This window comes from Ctenopharyngodon idella, chromosome 19 (genome assembly GCF_019924925.1).
Source record: "Ctenopharyngodon idella isolate HZGC_01 chromosome 19, HZGC01, whole genome shotgun sequence".
In the NCBI taxonomy this organism is placed as follows: domain Eukaryota; kingdom Metazoa; phylum Chordata; class Actinopteri; order Cypriniformes; family Xenocyprididae; genus Ctenopharyngodon; species Ctenopharyngodon idella.
The window spans coordinates 16,551,452-16,577,111 of NC_067238.1; the positions used below are offsets into that span (position 1 = coordinate 16,551,452).

General features: G+C 36.8%; 2 protein-coding genes across 3 annotated transcripts in view; one reads left to right on the top strand and one right to left on the bottom strand.

The window, feature by feature from the left end:
- Positions 1-72: 72 nt before the first annotated feature.
- hsf1 (heat shock transcription factor 1) lies at positions 73-19,569 on the bottom strand. Of its 2 annotated transcripts, XM_051873724.1 has the most exons (14): positions 19,137-19,569; positions 17,536-17,644; positions 17,006-17,142; positions 15,129-15,253; positions 10,799-10,874; positions 10,405-10,466; positions 9,622-9,709; positions 9,399-9,532; positions 8,304-8,537; positions 6,074-6,151; positions 5,319-5,424; positions 4,100-4,150; positions 3,654-3,720; positions 73-2,634 (listed from the first exon to the last, which is right to left on the bottom strand). In XM_051873724.1, exons 1-14 carry the CDS (start codon positions 19,260-19,262, stop codon positions 2,438-2,440), a joined length of 1,590 nt encoding a protein of 529 aa, XP_051729684.1. In that variant the 5' UTR covers positions 19,263-19,569; the 3' UTR covers positions 73-2,437. The 2 variants fall into 2 exon arrangements, with proteins under 2 accessions (XP_051729684.1, XP_051729685.1); XM_051873725.1 differs by lacking the exon at positions 6,074-6,151.
- Positions 19,570-19,847: 278 nt separating this feature from the next.
- Positions 19,848-25,660, top strand: part of bop1 (BOP1 ribosomal biogenesis factor) — a 78,587-nt gene continuing 72,774 nt past the window's right edge. Inside the window, exons 1-2 of the mRNA XM_051873686.1 lie at positions 19,848-20,013; positions 20,485-20,742. Of these exons, the coding sequence (XP_051729646.1) occupies positions 19,936-20,013; positions 20,485-20,742 (336 nt within the window). The 5' untranslated portion in view covers positions 19,848-19,935. The remainder of the gene's footprint in view (positions 20,014-20,484; positions 20,743-25,660) is intronic.

Below are 25,660 nucleotides of genomic sequence, written 5' to 3' on the forward strand. Positions count from 1 at the left end.
AAAACCAGCTACAATTAAAAGCTGGTTTGAGCAGCACCTAGCAAGGCAAATAAAACCCAAACTACTTCCAAATACTTTCAAAAACATTTTATTTGAAACATACCAATACACAAAGTGTTGTTCACATGCGTAATAAAATAATTTATGCCTAATATTAATGTCTCTCTGGCTATGACAGTCATCCAATGACTAAAAATGATGAGAATCACCAACAAATGACATCCCAGTTCCTCTACTGCGCTGACCATCCAAAAATAAACAAGTGTTCAACGATAGAAGTCTATAGGGCATAGCATGTGTACAAATCACACCAAAAAATACAATTTTAAATCTGTATTTTGGTTTCCAATTTACACAGGTGAATCTCACAAAACAGTCTGGGTAACATTTCTATGGAAGCTTATTTCCGCCACTAAATAAAAAACTAAAAAATGTAATTTTTATGACTTTTTATCTCACAATTCTGTTTTTTTTTTCCTCACAATTGAGAGTTTTTAATCAGGCAATTCTGACTTTTCTCAGAATTGCGAGATATAAACTCGCAATTTCTTCTTATAAAGTCAGAATTACGATATAAATCCGGATTTAACATGGAATTGAGAGAGAACGCAATTAGACATAACATGCAATTGTGAGTTTATATCTCGCAATTCTGACTATAACTCGCAATTCTGACTTTAACTCGCAATTGTGAGTTTATATCTCGCAATTCTGACTTTATATCACACAACTCTGACTTTAAATCGCAATTGTGAGTTTATATCTTGCAATTCTGACTATAACTCGCAATTCTGACTTTAACTCGCAATTGTGAGTTTATATCTCGCAATTCTGAAAGAAAAAGTCAGAACTGTAAGATATAAACTCGCAATTACAAGAAAAAAATATGAATCGTGCGTAAACAGGTGTAAACAAGCTTCCATACATTTCACCCAAAATCACAAGAAAATATATATTTTATTTTATAGTTTAATTTATATTTTGCTTAAATAAAATGAAGCTTATATTTTCTTAGGACCATTAAAGGTTTAAATGATAAAGTACACTTAAAAGTGTACATCATATGCCAGTGTTTGTCATTTTAAAAATAATTGCATGAAATGGAATTGTAAGTGATTTGTTACTTTTCGGAATGAATGAGAAAATGAGCTTAATTGTCATAAAAAAAAAAACCTTCATAATGCAAAAACTTTGTCTTGCCAAAATGTTTTTTTTCTTTTAGATTTTGAGGTGAAATAAGCCCAGACAAGATCTTCACAAGATTCTCCTATTATATTCTCAACTTCCTTTAGCAAAGCAAACAAAACAGAGATTAAAAGAAAGCAGTGTGTGTCGCTGTCAAAGCTGGTTAAGAGTTGAATTATTGCACAAATTCTTCAAATCAGATCATCAGTTACCGACTCAGGTAATAGACATGTTATCAATGCAAAAAATGACCTGTCATTATATAATACACCTATCGTGTAATTCAGTCCTGTTGAATGTGTTTGAAACATATTGGTTTCGTCAGAACAAACACATTATCGATACAGAATCCAAACTATTTATATATTCAAACTAACGCCCTATATACAGCATCATTGGCTGTCTTATTAGAACTTTTCATCTCTTCAGACACTAAATCTGCACCTTTAACTGGCATTGTCATAATACATACCCATCATCACTAACCAAGATCAGACGTTATATGATGAGCAACAGCTATGGCTTTGAAAGCAGTTGGTGGGATGCTGGACAAGTTTACATAACATTCATGTTTGTTGCTTGTCGCATGTATGTCTGAGTAGATCATCCTCATTTTCTGGCTACAGAAGTGACATTTCTTAATATTTATATACATATTTTTTGTTGTTTCAACCTCAATATCCATGAGATAAAAAAAACGCAAAGAAAATCTCCTGGAAATTGAAAATTTGGCGTAATTTATGGGATGAGACCCGGACATCGAATACATCAATCTGGGGTCACTAGATCAAATAATGACAAGCGTTCAACCAGAAAAGCAGGAAACTACATGTATAACGAGTTCTTGGAAGTTTTGCAGCGGTGATGGACTGCAAGAGAGTCGCTTAGTAAAGATCTCGGAGTATTGTTGCAATCTGGACAAGTAAAAGAAGGAAGCGTGGTCGATACATTATATGTAGCACTACACATTTAGATTGAGGTTCTCTCGCTGCTGGAATAACAAGGAAACTACCAAGCCAACAAATGAAATCTTATTTTGATGTTTCGACTCTATGACGGAAGGAATACTGAATTTTCTCTATTGCTTTTAGAGAATTTTTTTCCCAGGCTAAAAGTGAAGGGAAATACCAGAGTAATATTCAGATGGCTAGCCCTGACGTGTTAAATAAAAGACCAAAAATAAAATAAAATGCAGAGAATTAAATTTAAAAAACCCACACAGACATAAATCCCTTTATAAAAGCATCTCTCTCTATGATAGTTTGGGGTCTTCAGGTACGGGGGACTGGAAGTTCAGAAGGGAGATGGTCGGGTCTTCGGCTGGTTCTGAGCCGAAATACGAGTCGTCCTCCAGCTCCAGGAGGATGGGCAGGTCGGTGCCGCAGGTCTCAGTGGCGACGGGGTCGGGAAGAATCACGGGCTGAGCTGTGTACTGGACCAGCTGTTTGCCTGAAAGGACATTTTCGCAATTCCATTTAGTCATGCTAGTGGCACAAAAATTACACACCTTTCACACCACAAAATAACTGTCTTTGTGTTTAAAGGGGTCATGACATGGATTTTTAATTAGTTTACATGTTCCTTGAAGTTCATTTATAATGTTAATAAGGTTTTTCCACAAAATATGTGGAAAAACTATTATTTTCGACCCTCATTCTGCATTCTGACCCTCTTTCTGAAATGATACATCCAACAATGGCGTTAGCCAATCATAACAGTGGCCATTTACTGACAAGCCTTAAACGCTTAGCTCAACGCTAAGGATTTTTTCCACAGGAAACAGTATCAACGCTCACTCGCTATTGCACATGATTAAGTGTTTTGAAAACATTATCCGTATAAAAGTTGTTTACATACAAAGCATTATGATTGTTTACTCATGATTTGTGATGTAGCAGCTGTCAGATCCAACACAGTCGGCTGCTTCATCTGCCAACACAAGTTTCTCCGTTACACTGTTCCTCATTTAAAAAAACAATCTGCAGTCAAATGCTCTGAACAAACATATAATCCTCTGACGCCACTTGTTTCCGATGCTGTGTTCCTTCTGAAGCCTGAGTACGTCAGAAACTGAACGCGCTTCTGTATACTGTATCCAGTGTAGACAGCATCAGTGATTATAATGGATTCTAATGCTCACATCCGGTATAGGCAAATGTCAGCCATTAAGTGAATGAATGCCAGTGGGCGGGGCCTATGGTTCAATGATGTGTAACTATTCATTGATGTCTTGCTCTGTAGGCAGTCATATGCAAATATGTTTGCCTGTGTGATGTCACAGGTCACCCAATATCAAAATGAGCCGTTTTTGGAGCTTGATTAAATAAAAGCTCTGTTTATAATGATATTGTTTTAAGCTATGAAACTTTCAGCACGTTTAAATAGTGCAAGACCTGTTATATGTCAGATCAAGGCAAATTTGATATCTCATGTCATGACCCCTTTAAAACACAATACATCCAGAATACCTGAATTTTCAGTGTCCGCACTAGATTCGGGCTCTTTCACTGGTTCAGGTGACAGAAGATCCTGGATCTGTATAGAGACCGCAGATACACGATTAAAAGATTAGCAATATTCAGATTTCTGCAGATGAAATGTTAACCAAAGATAAGCATGGTTGGTAGTTTTTTAAAGAAAGCCTTTCTAGGGACTTCAGAAGCAAATTAACATATGGTAAGTTATGCTCAATGTACAATTCATATATTTTTTAGTGAAAGTGAAAGTAAACTGCATGGAAAGGCATGAACCCTGGAACAATCTGCTGTTAAATGTCTTTACATCTAGCTATCTGATAAACATTTACTGTTTGAACCCACAGCAAATATTTTCTGTCAAACAGATCAGACGAGTTTGGTTGAAGTCTTTACATTCTGTGAGCTCCTTACACAAAAGAGAAAAATTTCAAACATACACTAGCCAGGCTGTCCAGATCCACATCAGAAGATGATGATGAAGTGAAAATCTGTGAAACACAACAAACTGTGTTTAAGAACAACATCAAGTATATAGTGCTGACAAACTAATAAAAATTAATGGCTGTATATACACCGATCAGGCATAACATTATGACCATCTTCCTAATATTGTGTTGGTCCCCCTTTAGCTGCCAAAACAGCCCTGACCCGTCGAGGCATGGACTCCACTAGACTCCTGAAGGTGTGCTGTGGTATCTGGCACCAAGATGTTAGCAGCAGATCCTTCAAGTCCTGTAAGTTGCGAGGTGAAGCCTCCATGGATCGGACTTGTTTGTTCAGCACATCCCACAGATGCTCCATTGGATTGAGATCTGGAGAATTTGGAGACCATGTCAACACTTCAAACTCGTTGTTTTGCTCCTCAAACCATTCATGAACCATTTTTGCTTTGTGTCAGGGCGCATTATCCTGCGGAAAGAGGCCACAGCCACCAGGGAATACCGTTTCCATGAAAGGGTGTACACGGTCTGCAACAATGCTTAGGTAGGTGGTACGTGTCAAAGTAACATCCACATGGATGGCAGGACCCAAGGTTTCCCAGCAGAACATTGCCCAAAGCATCACACTGCCTCTGCCGGCTTTCCTTCTTCCCATAGTGCATCCTGGTGCCATGTGTTCCCCAGGTAAGTGACACACACGTGATGTAAAAGAAAACGTGATTCATCAGACCAGGCCACCTTCTTCCATTGCTCCGTGGTCCACTGTTCGCGTTTTCGGCAGTGGACAGGGGTCAGCATGGGCACCCTGACTGGTCTGTGGCTATGCAGCCCCATACGCAACAAACTGCGATGCAGATCGGACCACATGGGCCAGCCTTCGCTCCCCACGTGCATCAATGAGTCTTAGCCACCCATGACCCTGTCGCCGGTTCACCACTGTTCCTTCCTTGGACCACTTTTGATAGATACTGACCACTGCAGACCGGGAACACCCCACAGGAGCTGCAGTTTTGGAGATGCTCTGACCATTGCCCATTTTTCCTGCTTCTAACACATCAACTTTGAGGACAAAATGTTCACTTGCTGCCTAATATATCCCACCCACTAACACGTGCCGTGATGAAGAGATAATCAGTGTTACTCATTTCACCTGTCAGTGGTCATAATGTTATGCACTTTTTGATAATTCTTAAAATTATATTCAAACAATATTTACATCAAAGAGAGGTGAGGTGTCAAAATTAATGGTCTGAGCATTGAGGATCTGCTGAAGGTTCTCTAATCCATAGTCAATGGTCTCTAGATGATCACTTAGTTCTGTCCTGAAAGAAAGAGGAAAGATCATCTTTCAAATGCTGCACACAAAAAAACAATCTCATTTAATGTTTTCTTTTAAAAAAGCAGCCTATAAAAATCAGCAATTTCATTTCAGCAATAACAGGAAGCATTTGAACACACTCCTATGAGAACGGGAGAGAGGCCGGTCCCCAGAAAGATCAAAACTGTGATGATGATGGTGATGTCATAGAGAGAGGCAGGACTGCTGACCTCATCACATTAGTATCCAATCAGAGGTAGGAGGGGAACAGGGGTCAAAGGGTGATTGGGTAGTTTCAATGGGAGCACAAAACATGCGTCTACGTTCAAATGCCATGCCACACTCCACACTTTCGTCCCGCTAAACATAATAAATAGTGAGATCATGCCGTTACACTTCTCAAATTAAGCTCAGGAGCCCCCGAACACCCTATTCACGCTCTCTACGACCTCCAACACACCTGAGCCCACCAACCGACCAATCAGCATTCAGCGATTCTCAGGTATACTGGGGCAGAAATGAGCAAATGATTATGGCAACCAGAGCTCTGATAGCACAGAGACTGGGAATACAAGCTAAGTGCGGTTAGCGTCTATCTGATCAAGCACAGCGTCAGGCGTTCTGGGGACGGCTCGGCCGACAGTAATGCTGACCCGGGAGGAGGCCTGAGGTGGAGAGCTGAGGTGGAGAAGCTGGAGAAAAGGCGAGAGATCTCAGACATCTGAGGATAACTGAAAAGACAGAAGAACAACATGGTACTGGAGACAGCAGGGGGCGCTACACACATCAACGGACCTCTGCCACAGTCAAAAACGGGGCCGTTTTAGGTGGAGCGGGAACTAGAGCCAATATAGGCGGAGATGAATTACAGACCGTTCTGAATTGGGTTTTTATGAGTCCAGGTGTTGTGAAGCCACCAGACATTGCCGAATGGTTATACAGGTTGGCTAAAGTTGTAAAACTGCATTATTAAAAATATTTCCTCAATGAAAATCTATTATGTTCTTGGACAAAGCTCAAATTCTTTTGAAAAAAAATAATAAGCCCTAGTCTTAGATCTTCAAGCCAATCTGTGTGAAGGTGAACCAGTACCAATATAAATTTCCAAAACCATATTAGCCCTAATTTTCAAATAATGACTTGAAAATTAGACTGATTACATTAGATTTGTACAGTAACTTAAAGCAAATCAAATTCAGTTCATGTGAAGCCGTATGAACCTTTTAGGTTTAGACTTCAAGGAAACCCAATTTAAGTTTAGCTAATAGCATCATTTTGGCATTTCGTTCATGCTAGATTGTGCTTTCACGTTATGGGGTTCATTCATCTGCAAAACAACAATCAAGTACACATTAGCTTGCACTTTAATTACTTGTAAAATAAATAATGGCCAAATTCTCTGCCATAAGATGAATTGACATTTAAAAATGCACTGGCTCACATGAATATCTGGAAAAGTATTAGTATTAGTCACTATGCCAGTCTGCCAGACTAAACAGAGCAGCCAAATGCCACAAATAAGTCCAGCTGAACAGTTAGTTAAGAGCAAAGGGTCTGCAGGACCCTTTAAAGCAGCCGCTCATTAGTTTTTCAACTTTTCTGATTTTGCCCGTTTAAAAAATACATTTTTGATGTGGAAAGGGAGAGTTTACCTAGAAGTGAAAAGTCTGTCATTAAATACTCACCCATGTCATTTAAAACGGCCATTTTTTTTTTTATCATTTTTTTTTTTACACAAGGCTGAAAGCACGGGATGCCCTTTTCCATACAATGAAAGTGGATGACCACAGTTTTCAAGGCCCAAAAATGACAAAAAACACCATAAAATGTCATAAAGTAGGCCATACAATTAATTCAATATGTTCTAGGCCAAGTCCTTTGGAGCCATATGCTTTTTTTCCATGAGAACAGACCAATAATTGTAATTTTTATACAAAACCTTGCTTTTGGTTTCAATTCTCATTTGCAATTTCACATGTTTGTGATAAATGTGAGAATTTTTGTTTGCAAACAGTCAGAAATGCTACACACTCGACACTGCAGAAGAATGAAGAGAAGAAGAAACTGCCAACAAACTTTTGATTCTCACATATATTATGAACGTGCCAGAAAAAGTGATCACCATTAGGGTTGTCAAAAGTATCGACTTTAGTATCAAGTCGTAACTGAAATTTTAAAAATGTGACAATACCAGCATTTCGAGCAGATTCTTAAACACCTCTGATTGGCCACTGTGTTCACGTGCTCAACAGATATGTCTGTGATTGGCTACAATGATAAACGCTTCAAAAACATGTTGTAAATAGACATCTTTGCGCTTATACAGATACACACGGGAACATTTGAAAGCAGGCGTCTATCAGCGGATCCCTAATATATCCTCTGTGAGACGGATTCACTGATAGACACGCCTGCTTTCAAATACTCCTGTGTTTATCTAAGCGCTCACTGAAGAGCATCACAGATGTTTATTTACAACATGTTTTTGCCAATCACAGACATATCTGTTGAGTGTGTGAACACAATGGCCAATCAGAGGTGTTTACAAATCCGCTCAACAGCGCTCAAAATGCTAGTGCGAAATGCTGGTATCGTCACATTTTCGTAGGTACTTTTGACAACACTAGTCACCATCCACTTTTATTTTATTGAAGACAGCAACTTGTGCGCCACAGAAAATGGAATCTAGCAACATGATGGTGAGTGAATGATGACAGAACTTTCATTTTTGAGTGTTTAATCCCAGCTGAAGCCACCATAGGATCACACTAAGAAAGCCAACTAGGGGAATAAACTGGTACTTCAGTTTATAAACTCAAACTGAGAAGAGAGGCAGTAGCTTTGTTTCTCCCAAGTAGATGTAAACCTGTTGATAAAACTCACTTGTCCAAGCAGGCAATGCTCAAACACCTCTGCTCGTTGGGAGGTGGGGTTGGGGCGCTGACGGGCTCGTTCTCCTGAAGGATGGAGTTGATGAAGGTTGTGGGGGAAAGGGGCGTGTCCGTAGGTACACCTAATCCCGCCCCCACTTCCACTTCAACAGGACACACCTCCTCCACCTCAGGACTGTGGGCGGGGCTAGACGGCTCCTCCTTGATGTGGACCAATGGGCTTGTTCTGTGATGAAAAAGAGAGGCGATTTGTTATAATAACAGAAATAAGACTTTCAAAATATTAGCACATTTTCATAAATTCTCTTAACTCTTTTAATTAATCTATGCAAACATACTCTGATGAGGTTAGGCAATGGTCACAGATAATATACATGTTTAAAACTTAGATATAGAGGCAAAAACAGTCATTTGAAATTATAGTTTGCATAAAAAAAGGTCTATTTAAGGACTACTATTATTTGCATAACAGTATTTAAAAAAAAAAAAAATACTGTTATTTTGGGTGTTTGGGGGCAGTGTGGCTGCATGGGCATTCATAACGGCGCGGAGCAGAGCAAACGTTTTCAGTTCATTCCTACGGTCTGCGCCAATAGAGATGCACCGTTATGAATGCCTATCAATATTTTAATTTCACTTTCAAATTAGCACCAATTCGGGGATGGCAATTGCTTGAATGGTAAGTTATTATATTAAATGAAAAACACAACAACTAGAAAAACACAACTAATCCTTTGCAGGCTCCCTATTAGCACTGGGTTTAAACCCAAAAAATTGCAAAAATCTTCCGCCATCATCTTGTCAGTCAGCTCATCACTCTCGTAATGAATGAAATCTGACTCCTGCTGCTGATTTGAGTTTTTAATTGCAGTGTCTGTTTCCTAATTGAACTAAATGATTTTTTTATTACTATATAAAAAAAATTAAAAAAATCAATGCGATGGTGGGCGTGGTGCCACAGTGGGCAAGTGATGTAACCGGTGTTGCCACTGAACACCCATTATATATATATATATATATATATATATATTTATTATGTTTATATATAGATTAACTCATTGCCCCTTTTAGAGAAGCTCAAACTTGCCTATCTTCAATCCACTCCTCCGTGGCCACAGGGTTGGACTGCGCCAGTTCAGTGATGTCAGAGATGATTGGCCCAGTCTTCACAGGCGATTCCGAGCTGTAGACACCTGTTCCTGTGAAAGCTGTGCTGGAGGGCTGCACACAAGAAAGCATACATTACACTTAACAAATCCAGTAATCATTGGTAAATTCAGCTCCCAGTTTGAGATAGAAGCAGTACTCACGGAGATGGCAGGAGACGACTCCAGTGAGTACTGCCGAGAGTATTTGGGCATAGAGTGAGTGGAGCTACCATCGTTCAACATCAGGGGCCTGTGACCAAACAGAACGAAGGAAAGAAAATCCCCCCCCAAAAAATAAAAACGCAAGAGAAAAGGGGTGAATACACTAAAACAGACAACAATCAGTTTACAACACTTCACATATTGCAATACTACAGCTAAAGAGGACCTATTATGCCTTTTTTAAAAGTCTTGATTTTGTTTTTGGTCTCTACTAGAATAGTTTACACATATTTGCAGCTCCTCTCTTGAAGCCCCTCCTTAAGAAAAGCGCAGTGTGCTCCGATTGGTCGGCTGGACCAGTGCGTTGTGATTGGTCAACTACTTCGCATGTACCTTGGAAATGTCCCGCCCCTTACCATAACCTTAAGTTTCAACACACTAACTCAACCAGGTCCCGCCCCTTTTATTTAGCATATGCCTTGGGCAGGAATTATTTAAATGAGGAATATTGTGACATGTTCGTTTCCGGACGAAAACTCAAGACTACAATGGAGGCGTTTCAGGGAGTTCAGAAACAGTGCGCACTGATATAGAGAATAATTACCTTTGGAGCGACTTTGTGCTTTGGAACATTGCAGATCTTTTTTCATGTTCAAACAGCAACATTACACACTAAAGAAAGTTGAAAATGTAAAAAAGCATAATAGGTCCTCTTTAAATAGGAAGACAGTGACAGATATAAATGTGGATCAGTCTGAGTATATTAATCTGAGGTTGACTTGCATCTTTCGTTTCACTCCCAGGACTCTGTTGGACCGCGCAAGTGTGATCAGGAACTGAATGAGCTGTGAAAATGAAAGAAAGAATTATAACTTGAAATGTATTTAACTGAATTATTTTCATATTGTACATAAAACACTATAAGACAGACAAATAGACTTCAAAACAATTTAAAAAGAATCTAAGTCAATAAGAAATCAAAATGACCATTTTACAAACACATTTATGGAAGTAAAATGGGATGCTTATGTCAATTCATGTTTTATTGATAAAAGCGGTCTGTGTGGCTGGAATGAACTGCAAAAGCAGAAGGTTTAAGTACTTTGTTGCGAAATAGTTTTTGAGCAACAAAGTTATGTGTCACTCTGAAAGCAGGAAAAAGTTTAGCTGAGTTTACCTTATTGACGACTTTCTGCTGTTGAGCGTGTTTCTGTCTCAGAGTGGCAACTTCCCTCCAGAGCGCCTCGTTCTCACTGCGGCACAGAGACAGACAGGATTTAATAAAGTTTTATGTTTAAAATGTGAAATTTTCATTCATGTTATGTTGTTTCATTCACAACGAACAAGACATATACGGCACTAATCTTTGTAACTGTCACTGACAGCTCTCTGGGGCTGGTGTGTTTTTCAGGGTGATTGAGTAAGGCTTGCTTCTCTTAAAATCCAAACTAGTCTGCTCCCCTGACACTGATAAAATGCCATTTTAAGTGCGCTCACGAGTCCAATATGGCCACAGACACGTGGCCTGAACACAGACCAGCACAGAGGAACAAAAGCACAGGCCAATACTGTACATCACACCAGTGTAAATGGAAAATTAACACAACAATGCCAGAGAACTCCTATGAAAAAAGGGAACTTTTTTTCGAAATTTTTTTGAAATCATGAACAAAAGTTTAAAAGACACAAAAGCTAAAAATCTATGGTCTATGTATGGTCCTTCCATTAGCACAGCTGCGTCGCCTGAAAGAACTGCTTAGGAAGAGCAAAATATAGGAAACTTTACCCATATATATATATATATATATATATATATATATATACATATAATTTGTTGGTTTATAATTTAGCATCACGCCAGATACCACGGCTACATTCATGGCAAAAAACAAGTGAAAAATAGAAAAAGTAATCAACAAATTAAAAAAAATTAATCAAAATTAAAGTTTGTTAAAAAATGAAATAAAATAAATAAAACTGGCCTCACTTCATTAATCTCAAAATTATAAAATTAAAACATATCCAATATACACAAATAAAAACAGTTATTGCACAAATTATAAAAGCATAAATAGTGCAAATAAAAATATACATACACATGATAAAAGTTAATATAAATATATATACATATGATTCAATATTTCATGATATAATATATCTATAAAAAATATTATAAACATTAATTAAACAATGCATATAACTCATTAAGTAAATTCTACATTTTAAAAATATAAAAAAGTAGATATTATGTAAATGGTACAATATATAAAAAGCAGTTTTAGTGTAAAAAAAAAAAAAAAAAAATTGAAGCAAAAAAAAAAAAAATACTACTGGAGTATGTTTTATAAGAAAATACTATTTCAGTCTTTCCACTTCAAAATTTCACATTCGATTCAATGCGTTGCTTGCCGTTTTTCTAATTATTTGTGAAATTTAAGAGCAATTTTTTAAGTGAAAATAGTTCCAAAGTAAATCCAAATTTATCAGTGTAAAATATCAGGAAATTTTGACTTATGAACATCAGGAGCAGATGATGTCAGTCATCAGAAGTCCGAGGACTCCCTGCGGACGGGTCTCTTATCAAGTGAGAGCTGGAGATTATGAGAGGACTCAGCTGCGATATAACCCAGCGCTGCTCGTCTGTAAAACAGCAGCGTGCAGGAAGAAGATCTTTAATAGTCCCCTCCTCCGATCATGTGTCCTGCCCCCCTGCTCACCCCTCAGCAGATGGGACGGGGGTTTATAGGGGCAGGTGTGGATTCCTGTAAGCAGGAGGATTAGACCTCTCTCCATTTACTCAGACACAAAATGGAGGCAATTTCCTTCAAAACCTCCTTCATGCCAAGACAGACTTTCAAAAATCATATAAGAATCCAAATAAAAATACAACTTAAAAACAGGGCTGTTAGCTTAAAATAAAATAAAATAAAAAAACGATAAAAACCTAACCTTAACCGTGATTAATTTTACATTTTTAAATTCTCAAATCAGTGAATTTAGCAATAAACACATTATGAATGCTATATTTCACTGCTTCATGATTTCACATTGAAGTTTAATAATAACTTGATTTATGAATAGAGCTGCACAATTAATCATTAAAGACTGTTATCTCGATTCAAACACCCAAGCGATCATGTTACTAAATGACAATGATTCGTCTGTGTCTATTAAACCTTTGATAGAATTACTCCAGAACATTAAAATGTTGCGTTTGCACTGCTGTTGATTCACAGAGAGCAGTTGTCATGTGTAAGTATGAAACAGCTTCACAGTCTTTTCAACCACACAGTATCATTAACTTATTTCTGTATTAAAAATATTCATATCACAGAAGAACTGGGATAAAAGTTCAGATATAAACACTGATGTCTACGGAAGCAATCAGAATAGAGCGAATCGAAAGTAACTTGATGCTTCATATCAAGACTGTATCAATTACATCGTTACACCAGTAGATGGCAAAACTTTACTTAAAAAAAAAAAAAAAAAAAAACGCGTCATTTGTCAAGAGCGAAGTCCTTATGATTCATTCAAGAGATTTGTTTAAAAAAAAAAAAAAAAAAAAAACGCTGATTCATCCAGTAATGAAAAAGTCTTTATAAGTGAGTCATTGAATCATTCATTCAAACCCATTTAAAAAAGTAATTAATTCAAATTAATTATTTTTAAATAGACTTCAGAGATTAACATTTTGTCAGAGCCTCTGGTAAATTTCATGTTATTTTGTTTAGTTGTCTGTTCAGAATCGTGGGAGAATTGTTTTCTCTGAAGCAAAAAAATACATGATTCTCCATTTATCCAGAATTGTACAGCTCTATTTATGAATAAATTGGCCCTAATGAGTTCAGTTTTTCCATTATTTTTCTGATAAACAGACACCTGTGTTAACGTATTAACTGTTAAATAGATTTAACAGCATTAAATACATTAAAAATGCCGTGTTAAACACAAGCTCTGTTTACAGCATCTGTGCCATGTTGTCGAATATCCCCCAAAAAATAATCAGGATTATTATTATAGTTAACTAAAACATTAAAAAACATCGTTGTTACTTGAAAAAAAAATAAATAAATAAAAGTTGAAAAACTGAATTAAAATTAAAATATAAAAAGGCAACATTTCTCACTTTTATTTAGTTTAAAATAACTAAAACTAAAAAAAAAACTATACACTTATTTAAAAAAAAAAATAAACAAAATTGCTAAACATTTAAAATTAAAATACAAAAATAAAAAAATAAAAATTAATAAAAACTAATATAGTACCTCGTACTATAGTAGTATTAAAAAAAAAAAAAAAAAAAAACAATTAAAAATGCATTTAAATCACAGTTATGAACTTACTATGGAAGCCTATGTGGCAAACGTACACAAATACAATACACAGAAAATATTATTTTAAATAAATATAAAAAAATAAACAAGTAATTTAAATATTTTAAAATATTATTTTCCTTTAAATTACTTTAATTTTACATGTCAACATCTTCAGCAGCCGTACATTCATTAACACATTTTTTAAACATAAACAATAAGGTCCTGGAACTTGAGATTGACTGACGTGAATTTATTGAATGTTTTTAAGATAATTTGTCGGATTTCAGAAATCTGTAACAAATTCAAGGACCCATTGAAGGGGTGACGCTTTCATGCTGACCTCATCAGCAACATTCAGCTTGTGTGTACCAGCTGACCGCACAAACACCTGACCAAAACCCTAGAGCCCGTCCAGCTGTGAGAGCGGAAAGGGACAAAATGCCTTTGGACAAGCTCAGAGCAGCTGCCGAGCCACGTCACGCTGGCGTGAGGACGCCCGTCCGTTTTAGAGCGATGACTAACAGGGTTGAAAAAGGTGAAGCATTAATGAGCGGTCACAAACCCGGCAGAGATTAACCCTCATTCACGTCTTAAGAGTTACACATTGAAGAGCTATTGATATCACCCCGGCGTAACACTGGATAAGCACTAACCACATGACCGTCAACAAGCCAACTGTTACGTCAGTCAAACTTTTCCCAGTAGGTTTGGGAACTAGATACTAAACAGTCACTAAACTAAACCAGAACAGAAAGTTAAATGTTTGGAATCATTTAGATTTTTTTTTTAAATGTTTAAAAAAAAAAACAAACAAAAAAAAAAAGAGTTGTTTTCTGAGAACATAATTTATTCCTATGATCAAAGCTGAATTTTCAGCATCATTACTCCAGTCTTCAGTGTCACATGATCCTTCAGAAATCATTCTAATATGCTGATTTACTGCTCAAGAAACATTTCTGACTATTATCAGTGTTGAAACAGTTGTGCCGCTTCATATTTTTGTGGAAACTTTAGTGAACAGAAAGTTCATTTATTTGAAAGTTCATTTACTTATTCAAGCATTTATTTGAAATAGAAATCTTTTTTGATCAAATAAATGCAGCTTTGGTGAGTAGAAGAGACTTCTTTCAAAAAAACCTTAATTATTCCAAACTTTTGACCGTCGCGTGTACGTGCAGCGTGACTTACTGTTTGAGGGTGCTGATCTTGGAGTCCATCGACTCCTGCTTGCCCTTCATGAGCTGGACATCTGTGATCATTTTAGACACGTCATCAGTGTTGAACTTGAGGTCCTCGTGTTTAATATTCGACACCTGCAGATGGACACAATGAAAATGTCAAAGATGGAGATATGAACTGAAGGGGTGAGATGAGTCTGTCGTGACCCGTTTCTGAACCCGTTTCACTACTTTCTGAAGTAGTGGAAAGCATGTGCTAACGGTTTGATTTCGGCCCTGAGCTGGACATTTGGACAGAGCGGGAGAGGAAAGACTATAAATCGGGAGGGTTGGAAAGTGGCGGCGATTGAGCATCAGAGTGACGCCAGATTAAGTGCCCCAGAACCTCGGGCCTCTAATCCACACGTCTCCAGCTGGCTTCCTCTCAGACCTGCTGATTATCGCAATCTGTCACCGAGCCAACGTGAAAGAGGGACACCGAGGAAACCCGGCAGAGCACATGGAAACCATCGCACACAAAAAAACGGTTTTACTTGATCTGGATACCCATCACCAGACTCTGGACACTGAGAACTGGAAATATCCAAACCGCAGATTTCCGAACAGAACTGGAGTGTTTCTTAAATGGTTTGGTAATCCCTGCTTTTTATTTCCAAATTAGCATAGAAGACACAAAAAATATCTGCAGATTACAATTTGCAAAACCAGATTTTATTAAAGAAAAATGAATTTAAACACATCTAAACTTGATGTAATGGCTTATTCTATACATCTATCTATAGTAATGGTATCAATACATATACAGTATCTATAGTAAATAGGCCATATAGTTAGTACAAGCTATACAGTGACTATATAATCTATAGCTTATTATTTACATATTTTTCAAAATTTTAAATGGCAAGGACCCTGAAAAAAAAACAAAACAAAACAATGAAAATACAAAGGCAGCTACATAGTTTTATGTGCAAAGACATATTTATACAGTATCAGAAATGTATTGTGATGATTTAAATATATGTTGTAGTTTATATTATGTGATATTATAAAGACAACTATATGCAAATTTGTGTTTTAGTTCTGACTGTTACAAACTAGGGTTGTCAACAGAATACAATAAACTGACTTATGAATAATCCAATGATTTCTGACCAGTATTTAGAAAGAAGAATGAGAAGAATAGGATCAAATTCGGTAAGTATGAAAAAATTATTGCATATAATGTTTAAAGATAACATGTTAAATTTGACAGGCGTCAAAAACATTTTAAATATTTTGAAAAATAATTTTGGAACCTAGTTTGAAAAACCTTGTCCAAGATCATATTTATTAAAAAACAGAAAATGACAAATATATCAGTCAAATCAATCATGTGTACATGAAAAAAGAAAGAAAGAAAGAAGGAAAGAAAGAAGGAAAGAAAGAAAGAAGCCTTCACTACCAGCAACACATTTACATTACAAACTTCATGTAATGTTAGAAAGCCTCTGCTAGAGTCCAGTAAAAAAAAGTTTATTCATAATCCCACTTTATGAAGTTTTTCCCTGCGGGAGAATATAATTCTGTTAAATTCTCATTTATAAAGTGAAACGATGCAGGTTTCAAAGCAAAACACAAGCAGCAGGGAATCCCCCAAAAACCCAGATCAACCGAGACCGCATTACTGGTCTGACATCATAACAGTGTCCTAAATGAACTTCGGCCTGACTGTAAGCTGCTTTGGATCAAAAAAGCCCCTCCGAAATACCAACTAATTATAAAAACCTTGAGCCCATTCAAAACTCAAGGTCACTGCGGCCCATACCTCACAAACTTGCCGCTCAAATATTCTCATAATGAAGAGGTTTCAGCAATTTCCCTGAATAAACAAGATGAGTTTGTACTTACCGTTGTTACCTTCCTCTTGATATTCTCCAGCAGATTCTCCTGTCCACGGACGAAATACGGATGCTGGAATTCTGTGTCGTCTTTCTCCGGTTTTACCAGCCCACCCTGCTCAATGTGGACAACTTTCCGAAAACCATCTACAAGACAGACATTAAAGTGTGTTATAATCACAAATTCTGTCACGTAAAATGCTTTCTGCTTCCAAATTAATGAGATATATAGAAAATAAAACAGCTAAAATGTGTCTTGGAGTATCTTGAAAATAATAATAATAAATTGACTTGGCTTTGAACATATAACAAATTAAAACCTTGCATGTTGACTGCACAGAAAGATTAAGAGAGTTTACATCAACCTAAACATTTATTCTAAACACTCAGGATGTAAAACGAATTATTATGCATAAAATATCATACATATTGTCTATGGCGCAATGTATAATGACATCATCTGATTAGGTCTATCACGTCATCAAAATGTACAAATGATTAAACTGACTTATTTTGTTGTCGGGCTGCTCATATACTTACACATATTGAGCTGGCGAACAAAACTGGCCATGTTATTGTGCTTAAAGTATTTCGGCAGAACCTCTTTGGAAAACCGTCCCTGGTCGAACACATGGAAACTGGTGCCATTCTGAAAACATATCAGAGATTATTAGGGGGGACCTATTATGACCCTTTTTACAAGATGTAATATGTCTCAGGTGTCCCCAGAATGTGTCTGAAGTTTCAGGTCAAAATACCCCACAGATCATTTATGATACCATGTTGTAAATACCCATTTTTGAGTAGAAGGAAAAACATGCTGTTTTTGTGCATGTATCTTTAAATGCAAATGAGCTGCTGCTCCCCGCCCCCTTTCCAGAAGAGGGTGGAGCCTGCACAACTCCTGCCTCGGCTACTCTGCCAAAAACTAACAAAACATCTGTTTGGTTTTGATTTTCATCTCTATCGCGGCCACACTAATGTGACATTGCAGTTCATGAAAGTTAATTATTTCATTTTAAAGCCATAACAGCTTAAATTTCTGATATATGGGTTTCTGAGCGCACACAGCCGAAGCATGTGCACAGAAAGCTGGCTGTCAGACAACACATCCTGTGAGTATTAAACTAAGTTCTCTTATTGCACTTCAACTGTCAAATACACACAAGGTTATGTCAAAAACACACAAAGCTCACATAAACACAGTGGGTTATGTCTGTGAACCTAAACATCAGGGAAAGAAATCGCATGTGTATATTATATCTGCGACAGCAGTGTAATATTCAGTACCTACTGCTGTATATGCTGTTAATATGAACCAAACAACAAAAGAAAAACAGAAAATCACTCACTGCTCTTGATTAAATAACCTTATTAGCAGTAATGAGAATACATTTCGTACTTGAATGCTGCTGTTAAATGCTTTGTCGAGGAGATAAACATGGCGGACTGCGTACAGCTCACTCAGGGGAGGAGCTAAGCTAATAGGGCAGATTCCGTCACCTGTCGTGGGCGGGCCTTCTTAGGGAATCGCTCGATTGGAGAAACTGTTTATGATTTACAGGGATTATAAAAAAAAAAAAAAGTGGGCGGATTTTTACCATTATAGGCTGGTTGTTTATACACACACTGTGGACACACGTCTGTGTTCAAACACCTTATAAAAGTGAATTTTGCATAATAGGTTTTCTTTAAAACACTAAGGGTTTAGTGAACAAACATATCAATGACAGATCTACAAGATGTCAAAAGATTCTGAGATTAAAACGGGGATCTACAGATCTGTAGTCTGTCCTGTCAGTCAGCCTAAAGAAACAAAACAACCAGGCAAATCCACTTATAATACTCCAGATTTAGACATGACACAAATGCAATTAATTCAATACACCTTATTATAAGAGTTTATTTTGTGTCTAAACTGGCTTATGACTATTGAATCTAAACTACAAGACAGTCTCAGGCCCCTTTAACCCAAGTATCAGCAGGGCCACTTATAAATAGAAGGCAAAACCACAGTAAATTAAGGATTATTTTAGGACGTACTGGTTTAGGCCTAATCTTGCTCATTACAAATGAATATAACTATAATCCAGATATGTAAACCTCCCTCAAACCATCGGAAACCCAAAACCAGAACTCACAGGACTCCAGCAGATTAACGGGTCTGTGTCCGGATCCTCCACCAGCGTCCAGAGTTTGGTCAGAAACGCAGGTACATTGTTACCCGAGACTATCACCCCTCCGGGTCCCACACTGTGATACTCCATCACAGATAGTTTAGTGATTATTTCCGACGACGATTAAACCTCTGTAACGAGTCACTGACGAAGAGCAGAGTAAACTAAAAGTGTTGCTGTACGAACACAGATAGCGCTCTTCAAATACACGAATTTGATTCTCTTTCTCCCTCAGAGTGCCCGGATCCCGTATAAAGAGCGATATTTAAGATAATTTTATCTGAATATGTGTTTATGATGATTCAGAAGGAGTGGAAATTTCCATTAAATCCACATCGCGACGAACTGCGTAGAAAACAAGCAGAGCTGAGAACCGTCGCTTTCTGATGACGCAATCGCGACGTGTATTTAAAAATATCACACTAATTTAAAACAAATTAAACACTAAACACATGAATAAAAACATATATACTTCTCTTTTTAATTTGTTTTAATGTATTTAAAATAATTAATTTTACAAATTAAAGGTTTTAAACGTGCACACGTTCAACTTTGAACTTTAACCTTTTGCCTCAGACACGGTTACAATTAAACGCAATCAAATCGAAAGCATTCTATTTTTAAAAAACGATAAGTTTGAAGAAAATGCAAAACTAATGATATTTAAAAGCATTTTATATAAAAAGTATGAAAAATAAACCGAACGCGTCGTGGTTTGACCTTTGACGTCACTGATTCAAACCCACATGGTCCCATTTTCAGCATGCGTCCAACTCACAGCGGCACCATGAGTAAATTAAAGAATAAAAAAAGAAATATAGAGGAGAATGAAGACGAACAGGTTTGATTTGATACTATACTGATATAACGTTGTTTTGAAGCAGTCGGACAGTAGTCAGATATAACGCATTATGTAATAGCACGTGTGTTTATATAGCGCGGGGTTAAATTACAACGTTCTCACTGAACGAAATAGAGAATAATAATGCAATTGAGAATAATAATACTTTTAATTATGACTATCAATAGACATTTCGCAGACTACGTGTCCCGCTTTCTCTTTTAATTTGTTTACTCCGTTTATTTGTCTACTCTGTTTAGTGTTTATACTTTCTACTGTGTTATATTGTATTATATAACAATAATCTATGATTATATTTGTTTGGAAACACATGACTGAATATGTATTTCTCATGTCATTGAAAACCTTTTGATCTATGTATAAATTTTTATTACAATGTATATATGATTATGCAGTAATGAGTATGCATTTGTAATGGTCTGCTGAAACTTTTCCATGTTTGTTCCTCAGCTGCCCATCTTTGATAAGGACGGCGGTAAAGATGGTCATCTAGATGATAATGATGATGAAGATCAGGCTGATCTGTCAGACAGTGAAGAGAGCATCTTCTCCGGGCTTGAAGAATCAGGCAGTGACAGTGATGATGAAGATGATGAGGAGGAAGAAGAGGATGGTTCTGAAGAAAAGAGCTCTGATGTAGAGGAAGATAAAGCCACCAGCGCTGAAGGAGACGATCAGCTGTCTGCCAAAGATGTGACCAAACCTCAGGTAATATGAACCCGCATGTTGACGTGACAAATGTGTTTTTTCTGGTGCCCTGCAATTTAAAGTTGCACCTCTTTTGCCTCTTAAGGGCTGAAATCCCTAAACTCTAAAAATATATATATATTGATCATTACTGCAGAAGACAGATGTACGTGACACAATTTTGATGTACTCTCTGTGTGAGTAGTATAAAATGGTGTTTTGAATCAAGGATTAATTAAAAGACTAATTATTGGTCCATAAAAATCAGAATACTTGTTCTGTAGTTAATTTATAAGCTTGTGCATATAATCATACATAATATCAGTCTTGTAGACCATAAACATGTGGCTTATATTCATTCTTTAGCCCATATTTGCACATTGATGCCATTAGGAGAGTTATGCACAGAACATTTTAGGTTCAAAAAAGCAAGATATTATGTGTTTTCCTTTCAAAGTCTGTGATCGTCTACATGCACAATATTGTGCTGATAGATGATAATATCGTGGATCGACAATAGTCAGAGATATTGCAGATGGCTGATGTCTTTGACGATATTCAAGACAATATTAGGCTTGTTTCCCCATTAATGTATTAAATTATTGTTATTATTATTGTTAGGCTATTATTATAATCAAATTTCCCACCATAGTTTCACATCAACATCACCACATATAGCCCGTACTTAGCCAACACACGCATAAAATCCACGACAGCTTTGTTTCCAGATGGGCCGTTAAAAAATGCGACACGCTTCTCCGACTTCAAAACTCCTGTAGTGTTTCCCATTTTGTGTGCCTTATGAATCGTTCAGCTAGTGGCCCGTGACAATCTGAAAATGGAGAATCGCCCAACACTAATGCACAATTTCCTATTGGTGTTCTTGATGTTTGACCTGGAAAAGTGACTGATAGTTTTTGCAGCAGCATGATTATTCTCACTGACCGGAATATTAATATGAATCAAATCACAATATATTATTATGTGTATTTGTGCTGCTTGTAGTCTTTAAGCTGGTTTTCATAGAGATTTCAGTGCTGAAAACAGAAGGAATATTATCGTGACTATAGGTGGTAGTTGGATGTTCTGGCTTGGTGTGAACGTTTAAGATCCTCTGGTTTTCTGTGCTTTACATACTAAGTTTGCAGCTCTTATACAGATGTGATTTCCATTAGAACTATATTTGTTATTGCCAAATGTTTTGCATTCAGCTGACGTTCTGTCATATGGAGTGTCACATTTCCAGACAGTGTTTTGGGTTATAGTACAGTGACTCCAAAGAATATTTGGACACTTCAGCCAGACAAATGTCTGCGTGTCATTGCATTATGTAACGCGATATCAAAGCAGCTTACGTAAAGACAGTAACATTTGCATTTATTCGTTTAGCAGATGCTTTTATCTAAATATTAAAAAAGCAATTAATTATAAATATTACAGCGTTTCAAACATTGTGTAGAACTTTGGTTCTTATTTTTTATTTTTTTTTGACTTAAAGGCCTTTTTTGTCTAAGACAATAGTCAAAGACCCCAATGTAGACCGAGATATTTCTGCTGTAATGACAGCTGCTTTTCAGAAGCAAGGAGTAACTGCATAAAGTTATTTTGAATAATTTAAATTAAAATAGTTAAATTCCATAATTCCAGACTGAATATATTTCAGGTTTCTCACTTTTTACGACCAATCAATTTACATGTCATTTCCATTATTCCGTGATTAAAGGGTAGGCTTTTTTTTTTTTTTTCTTTTTTTTTTTTTCACAAATAGCTATTTCTGTCTGACAAAATATAAAAAAAAAAAAAAATTATATTTATTATAGATTTTTCCAAGACTTTCCAGGTCATGAAATCACACTTTAAAAATTCATTCATACACTTTATATCCACTATCCAGGTATTCCAAGACTGAGTGAACAAATCAAAATAAGAAATGTGTGTTGATTTTTAGCTGTTTTAGGTTATTTGAAAAATGGTTGTGTAAGTATTTACAAGGCTAGACAATGAGGGAAATAAGAAATAGTTCAAGCATAGAGATGTATTTTTTTTATTTAGTTATTTTATTTATTTAATTTTATTTAGAGAATTAACATCAACAGGATTCAGTCAAGTGCACACAGAAGACATTTCTAAAAATGTCCATTACAGGTGCTGGTCGTATAATTAGAATATCATCAAAAAGTTGATTTATTTCACTAATTCCATTCAAAAAGTGAAACTTGTATATTATATTCCTTCATTACACACAGACTGATATATTTCAAATGTTTATTTCTTTTAATTTTGATGATTATAACTGACAACTAAGGAAAATCCCAAATTCAGTATCTCAGAAAATTAGAATATTGTGAAAAGGTTCAATATTGAAGACACCTGGTGCCACACTCTAATCAGCTAATTAACTCAAAACACCTGCAAAGGCCTTTAAATGGTCTCTCAGTCTAGTTCTGTAGGCTACACAACCATGGGGAAGACTGCTGACTTGACAGTTGTCCAAAAGACGACCATTGACACCTTGCACAAGGAGGGCAAGACGCGAAAGGTCATTGCAAAAGAGGCTGGCTGTTCACAGAGCTCTGTGTCCAAGCACATTAATAGAGAGGCGAAGGGAAGGAAAAGATATGGTAGAAAAAAGTGTACAAGCAATAGGGATAACCGCACACTGGAGAGGATTGTGAAAGAAAACCCATTCAAAAATGTGGGGGAGATTCACAAAGAGTGGACTGCAGCTGGAGTCAGTGCTTCAAGAACCACTACGCACAGACGTATGCAAGACATGGGTTTCAGCTGTCGCATTCCTTGTGTCAAGCCACTCTTGAACAACAGACAGCGTCAGAAGCGTCTCGCCTGGGCTAAAGACAAAAAGGACTGGACTGCTGCTGAGTGATGAAAGTAAATTTTGCATTTCCTTTGGAAATCAGGGTCCCAGAGTCTGGAGGAAGAGAGGAGAGGCACACAATCCACGTTGCTTGAGGTCCAGTGTAAAGTTTCCACAGTCAGTGATGGTTTGGGGTGCCATGTCATCTGCTGGTGTTGGTCCACTGTGTTTTCTGAGGTCCAAGGTCAAAGCAGCCGTATACCAGGAAGTTTTAGAGCACTTCATGCTTCCTGCTGCTGACCAACTTTATGGAGATGCAGATTTCATTTTCCAACAGGACTTGGCACCTGCACACAGTGCTAAAGCTACCAGTACCTGGTTTAAGGACCATGGTATCCCTGTTCTTAATTGGCCAGCAAACTCGCCTGACCTTAACCCCATAGAAAATCTATGGGGTATTGTGAAGAGGAAGATGCGATATGCCAGACCCAACCATGCAGAAGAGCTGAAGGCCACTATCAGAGCAACCTGGGCTCTTATAACACCTGAGCAGTGCCACAGACTGATCGACTCCATGCCACGCCGCATTGCTGCAGTAATTCAGGCAAAAGGAGCCCCAACTAAGTATTGAGTGCTGTACATGCTCATACTTTTCATGTTCATACTTTTCAGTTGGCCAAGATTTCTAAAAATCCTTTCTTTGTATTAGTCTTAAGTAATATTCTAATTTTCTGAGATACTGAATTTGGGATTTTCCTTAGTTGTCAGTTATAATCATCAAAATTAAAAGAAATAAACATTTGAAATATATCAGTCTGTGTGTAATGAATTAATATAATATACAAGTTTCACTTTTTGAATGGAATTCGTGAAATAAATCAACTTTTTGATGATATTCTAATTATATGACCAGCACCTGTATTTAATAAAAAGAACTTTATTGGATTTGATAAAACGTAGATGTAGTGTTGTGAAAATTAAGAAAAAAATGTATTTTACAACTTTGTAGATGTCGGTCGGACCTGAGATAGGAAAAGTGAAGTCAGCTTTGAGAAAAGATCTCTCTGTTTTTGAGCACAGATACTGACACTTGAATTGATAATTTTTCTAATGCAATGACATTGAGGCATTTTTAATTGTGACTTAAATGTCCAAATATTTTTGGGCTGCTGTATATCTTTCAGTTCAGTCTCATGAGTGTGTGAGGAAAGACGCTGTCTACCTCTGATCTTCACTCTCTAGCTCCCCCTAATGGTGCATCACTGACGGTGTGAATGCACATCGTCCTGCTCTGTTTATCTGCTTCACAAACCCTCTGCTTCTGTATTAGTGGACGTCTGAGAGAAGGAAATAGATTGTCAAACTGTCATTCTGTGTGAGTTCATTTGGAATCATAGACAGAGTAACATGTGATCTTGATAAATGGCAGGTGTCTGGCACAGAAGAAAGTCAATATTTATCTCTAGCTGTGAGAATGCTGCGTTACAAAGCTCAGAATCGTCAAAGTTACAAAATCTCAGTTACAAATCTACCAACAGCCTTGTCAACAGTATATTCTGTCTTCGAATTTTTTTTTTTTGTTGAATGGACCCTTTTCATATATCTGTGGATTCTCAGAAGCAGAAATCGTCGTAGTTGGGTAATCTTCTATAGTGGCAAATTCAATATTTTTATGTAGATCTCATTTACCATAATATTATGTGTATCCACCTTATATTTGGCATCAGGCCTTCTAGATATCCCATTGATACTGACCATTGCAAAACCTGCATCAGATATCAATAACAGTGTTTTTACATGATATATATGTATATTTCACATACATGTATGTATGTACACTTCCCAGCCAAAAAAAAAAAGTCGCTGTTTGGATTTAAATAAGCAAATGCTTAAGAGTCTATGACTGGATCATCATTATTGCAGTGATTATTGTGGTTCTAGAATGAAGTATGTTTGTATAAATGTTTTGATGTTATTTCCATCAAGAGGTGCATCAATTTTTGGCTAAGATCTTGTATTGACAGTCCCAGAGGTGAGCACTCTGTAAAGTCTCCTCCAGCAAATCCCAAAAACTTTAAGGTCTGGACTCAGAGGTGCCAATTCATGTGTAAAAATGATTCTTCA